General features: G+C 37.1%; 1 protein-coding gene across 2 annotated transcripts in view; it reads right to left on the bottom strand.

The window, feature by feature from the left end:
- Positions 1–6,011, bottom strand: part of Slc9a7 (solute carrier family 9, subfamily A (NHE7, cation proton antiporter 7), member 7) — a 142,720-nt gene that overhangs the window by 72,234 nt on the left and 64,475 nt on the right. For both annotated transcript variants that reach the window (XM_005408973.2, XM_005408975.2), the window contains exons 2-3: positions 3,321–3,520; positions 1,094–1,171 (exon numbers count right to left, since the gene is read on the bottom strand). In XM_005408973.2, coding sequence (XP_005409030.1) covers positions 1,094–1,171; positions 3,321–3,520 — 278 coding nt within the window. The remainder of the gene's footprint in view (positions 1–1,093; positions 1,172–3,320; positions 3,521–6,011) is intronic.

Here is a 6,011-nt window from a genome sequence, read left to right as displayed (position 1 = left end):
TCCTCTTTTTTCCCAATTGAGTTAGCTAGAGTTTATCAATTTGGAAGGCACTCTCTAGTTCCTAAAGATACGGCTGAGTTTTATTGTCAGCGAAGATTTCTCTTCTCTAGAATCACTGAAAAGGTTGTCGTAGCTCTCATTCAGAAAGAGAGCTGAAATAAGATCCATGGCTGCTATCTTAGGAAAGCTTTTTTGGGAAGCTAATTTTCACAAAATATCCCCACACTGGGAAAGAAGTGGAACTGCTCACACTGTGTAACAATGTTTGGTATTTTAAATAACTAGAGGATTAAGCCTAACGTTGCTGTCAAGTACAATGACCCTCAATGTTAAAGACAGTTAAGTTTCTTAAAACTTTTTTTATTTGGGAATAAATATACATTCACTGAAGTTGTAAAGACAGTAAAAGAGGATCCTTCACCCAGCTTCCCCCACTGGTTATATTAACTATAGGAAAGTTTCAAAACCAAGAAACTGGCATTGGGACAATACATGTAGATAGTCAAATGTCATTTTATCACATGTTCAGATTTCCTATTAGTACAATTAAGACACGGAACTGGTTTGGTGATGTAGCTCAGGGGTAGACTATCCATTCAGATTATGTCTCAATAGTTTGTTCTACTATATGGCTGAGTGTTATTTATAGTATGGATGTACCACCGTTTGCTTAACCATTCACCTACTGTTGGACCATTTGGTTACTTCCAGTTTTTGTCTATTACAAATGCAGTACTATGAACAACTGGGCAGAGATTTTTTTGCATGAACATAAGATTCCATTTCTCTGAGAGAAATCTTTAGTAGTGAAATTATTGGGTGTCATGGCAATCTCAACTTTAGTTTTATAAGAAACCACCACTTTTGTTTCCCAGAGTAGTCATACCACATTACCTATCCACACAGGAGGCACAGAAGAGGTCTAGATTTTGAAGCAAAAATGAAGCACTGAGGATGAGTCACCTATAGTCTCTGAGTGGGTAAGGAAAACAGTAATAAACAATCTGGGAGAAAAAAAAACTAGAAAATTCTACAGGTAAATTAACACAGAGATTCATATGTCTTAAAAAATTACTGGGGAAAACCCTCTTACCTTCTTTAAACTGTATCCAGCATGGAAAATAATTGGAGGCAACAAAATGTTGAAAAACACCTCTGGGTCAAACGTTACCTAAGAGTTTAAAAAGAAAAAAGCCAATTTTTAGTATGATGTTATAATATTTCCTTAGTATTGGAAGCCAGTGGTTAAAACTTAAATATCTGTAGCAAATAAAAGCAATGTGACAAATCAGAGAGTCAGTCCAGAAGAGAAGCCATAATTTCCCTGTAGACTGGCATGTTCTTCTCCTCACATTACCTCTGATCTGTGATCTCACTGTGGTGGTTTAATGCATATTAAGACACAACAGTTTAGTGCACTTTTGAGAATGCACAGAAAACTACTAACCGATGATTTTCTTAATTTTTATCACACCTTTATAAAGGCTCAACTGAAGCAAAATGCTGTGATGATTCTTTTTAACTTCCTGGATCCTCTCACATAATCTTTTATAGACATAATTCTGAATCTGAGTGCCTTTTAAGTGAGCAGCATTCTTCATGCTTGATGTGGCCTAGGTCAAAATTAACGGTATGTCTAGTGGATTTATGGCTACCACCATAAATTCAGTAACGCTAAAGGGACTGAAATTATCTGTAGGGTTGATATAAAGAAATCACTCTGAAACTTCTAGACAGCAAAGTCTTATTACATCCAGAAGAGAATCAGGCATTCTATAAATACATTAATCATTTTTAACAAATTTGTGTGGGTAGACTAATTGGTTTTTATTTCAATTAATTATCTTAAATCTCTATTCTATTATTAAAAGTTAGCTTTTTTCCTTTGGAAATTTGAGATGTTAATAGCCTAGTTAAAAAAATAATGGCTCTTTAAAATTACGTTTTATTCTATCTTCTTGCTAAAGATAAGAGTAGCCTATACAGCAGGGAATGTCACAATGAGTAGGAGCCTTGGCTCTCCAAAATTAGTTAAAGTGAACTAAAAATAAGTAACTAAGGGGGAGCTGGGGACTCAGAGTCAGAGAAAGAAAAAAGTACAAAGTGTTGGTCAGTATGCATAAGACTAGGCGAGCTGTGTTTGTTGGCTGGTGATTAGCAGTTAGGACTCTGTCCTCCCATTTAATCTGAGAGGAGACTGAAATCTTGTTCTTTTGATGGTTATGTACATGAGAATAGATTGGGATCATTTCCCCTTTTCCCCTTATCCTACCCAACCCAATCTGAAGAATCAAGCTGCCATTTCAAAATAGCCACTAGTGCGGTTTTTACACTGGGTGTCTCTCACAATTGCAATTAATTTTACAATATTTGTGGAAATCCCACTCTTTCTTAGGAAGTGCTGGGAGTAAAGGCCACACTACTATTGCCATTGGGATACCTATAAGATGACTGTATTTAATACTCCAAATTGAGAATAACTTTTCTTTAGGATTAGTACACTCCAAGAACAGATATTTAATGTTTGGAGCACTCTCTATACTCTACTTTGCCTGCAGGTCTTCATGCACATTAACCTTGCTCTATATTTAAAAAGGCTCTCCACAACCTGGATTTCCCAGACAACCTACTAAAGTCTTCTTGTTGATAAGCCCCGGTCTATATGGTAATGGAATATATGTCAATTAATACAGATCTTGTTTATCCCAGAAATTACTCACATGAGGAGATACATAATCCTTTTTCTTGTGGAATATTTTTGCTACCCCCACACCAAATAAAAAAACAATGTTTGGGCTCAAATTGTAAGACAAAAAGCCCTTCTTCCCTTGAAAGTTCATTAGGTCTTTGTCATTAATCATAATTAGAGTATGCACTCAAATATTATTTGTAGAATATGGCAAAAGAACCATGGAGAACTAAGAATTGCATTTCTGAATACTAAATAAATGAGCTAAAAGTAAAATCAATAATCTTTTAAGAAAAAAAATCTTATCTAATCCAATAATATGGAAAACAGAAAGTAGTAAGGAAGAGACACTACTAAGACAAATGAGGTAAATGGGGACATGCGATTGTCCTGCATAATCAGTGGTCCACATTAGCTATAGATCCTAACAAGCTTAAGAAAGTCACAAAGCTGAAAGGCTCCAATTAAAATCTGTTTTCTTCTCCTCATTATGGCCTGAAGTATTTCTAGCAAAACTGAGAACTAGGAATGTTATCGATATTCCAGGAGTTTGCAAGGATTTCTCTCCACAAGATCGAAACAGAGCCATGGAATGAACCACCATGCCACTGAGAAGTATGTGCCAGCTCACCTTCCGCAGCATGTCATTCTGCTCTACACTGTTGACCTTGCCAGGGCTGATTTCTCCTTTCAGAGTGTATTCAAAGAACTTCCCACTGACATTCACTAATAAGGTGCTGAAGGCCCTGTCTTCCTGAGTACAGCTGAGTGACTTGTCACGGCCGCTGGTGGCAGGAGTGCCATACCTCAAGATGACCCCAACGATGAGCCCTGAAATAGAGCAGGGAAAGAAAAAAAGACATCAGGCCTGTGGAAGGATAGAGTATGGAAATAATGGCACTGTTAATTGCAAAGATTATGAGATGCAAAGGAAATCATAAAAACCAGGTCGAGGTTGTGTATTTAGCAACAACTCTGCAGTCCTTCAGAAAGGGTTCATCACCATCTACACTGGTCTTATTTGAGTCCCTTAGCCACCAGAAGGACAAGGTGGAAAGGTACGTCTGGTGGTTATTATGGTACTCTAAGTAGTTTTAACACATAATCATGTCTTATTTCCGGGCTTTTGGTGGAGGACAATGGAATGATGAGCAGTAAAGTCTTTTCTGCTTAGGACAGCACAAGGAGGAACTGCTGAGCCCTTGATTTTCCCCAGAAGCAACCCTCAAGCCAGCCCTACTGCCATCTGCTAGCAAGGCCCAGGCCACTGGAATTTCTGGTTGCTATAAATGCAACTTGCTTTGCCACACACTGGGGCAGGCTGGGGAGCTGCTTTTGCTTAGGTCACTTCAAACACTGGGTATCATGGAGAAAGTAATTATACCCCTTGGGAAACTAAATGCAGCATGTAAATTTGAGCAGTCATGATTCAGGGCTGGAGAGCTGGCTTCTTGAGGTTGCAGCTATGAAACAGCGAAGACAATCAGCTGCAAGTGTTTAAGTCTCATTTCATTCTCAGTAGGGTTTTCCAATTAGAAAAAATAAAAACAGCAAAATTGTATATAAGTATTCAATTCCATGAATGAGGAAGGAGTGTCACTTCCCTGATCCTGGACATGAGTCACATATGCCCAAGCAAAAGTGACTAAATCATGGAAGAAAAAATAACCATAAATGACTACCAGACACATGTATAATTATCTCTTGGGAAAATGTCAGACTTCTCTAAATTCAGTTCTTTGCTAGGAACATTATAAGAACAGCAAAAATGCCCTCCCAGCTCAATGACCATTAATGGGGCAAATTACATCTGAAAAAGAACAATGTTTACTACATTCTAAGTGCTACAGTTTGGATCTTAAATGTTCCCCAAAGGCCCATGTGTTAAGGGCTTGGACCCCACCTTGGTGACACTGGGAGACAGTGGAAGCCTTTAAGAGATGGGGCCTAGCGGGAGGTCTTAGCTCACTGGAGGTGTGCCCTTTAAGGGAGTATTGAGACTTCTAGCTCCTTCTTCTTCCTGTTTATCATTCCTGACCCTAAGCTGAACAGTTTCACTCGACCACACACTCCCACCACGATGTGCTGCCAAGGCCCGAGCAATGGGGCCAATCAGTCAAGGACTGAAGCCTTTAAAACGGTGAGCCAGAATAAACCTTTCCTCTACTTAAGTTAATTATCTCAGGTATTCTGTTACAGGAACAGCTCACTAACACCCTATATACAATGTTCTATAAGGTCACCAAGATATATTTAAATTCATGAAATACTAAATAGAAAATCATATATAAAATCTACTTTGAATGTTCTTATTTTGATTTGTTTATGTTTGTGATACTGGTATGCTGCTACTGCTGTATTTCTTTGTTTCTCATTTACTACTCTCTTTAAAATAAAAAAAAACTAACAATAAAATCTAGAAAAATAGTTATTTAAGCCCAAATGTGTCTGTAGTACATTATTATATACCTATATTAACAGATACTTACATTTTTTTTACTTTTATGAAACTATCACATCTTTAAAGTTTTTTTACAAATTTAAATGCGATTCTTAGCCTCAACCTGACTATATAATAATTTTAAAAACTTTAAAGGTGTATTAGAAAAATTAGACTTTTTATGAGATGGTTTTGGGAAAAAATAAAAATCACATAATGCAGATGGTTCTAGCTGGCTTAGTGAGTGCAATAAAGGTAAACACTTATGGTTTTTAGTTTCAGCCTTCTGTTCAGGCTATATAGAATTACACCTCACCCTCTGTCCACTTGTTCAACTGTGCTCTTAGCAGTCTCAGTTACAAAAGGGAAACTGGCACTGGACTAATAGGAGCTTGTTTCTTTGATGACCCTCGGGGAATTTTAAGCCCCCATGTGGCTCATGATTGTATTCTTTCCTCATGGTACCAATGTTGGCGTGGGCACATACATTAACTGTACATAGGCTTTTCTTGTTTTGGATGATGTCTTTCAAAAATTAGAAAAGTTGGCAATTGTATACCATCAACACAACATGCTAATAGTTGTGACGTGAGTTTTTGCATGCCCACAAGTTTTAAAAGTCTTGAATTTTTGCCCCTTTGAACTCACCATTTTGTCTTTAGCCACATCAAATGTCAAAGGAATTTCATTCATATTTGCTTTTCATAAAAGTTTATGGATTGTGAAATCAGTGATTCTCTCTTCATTAGCTGACATCTGTGCTATTTTTTTCTGGCCTACATACATAGTTATTTTGCCATGTTTTATGCCATTTTTTACCTGAAAATGTTGTTTTTATATATTGCAATAAATTAATCCTAACCCATTATTTGTTATTTTATG

This window comes from Chinchilla lanigera, unplaced genomic scaffold (genome assembly GCF_000276665.1).
Source record: "Chinchilla lanigera isolate Chin_1 unplaced genomic scaffold, ChiLan1.0 scaffold00115, whole genome shotgun sequence".
NCBI lineage: Eukaryota > Metazoa > Chordata > Mammalia > Rodentia > Chinchillidae > Chinchilla > Chinchilla lanigera.
The sequence above is the reverse complement of the archived record's forward strand: the minus strand, read 5'-3'. Positions and strand labels throughout refer to the sequence as shown.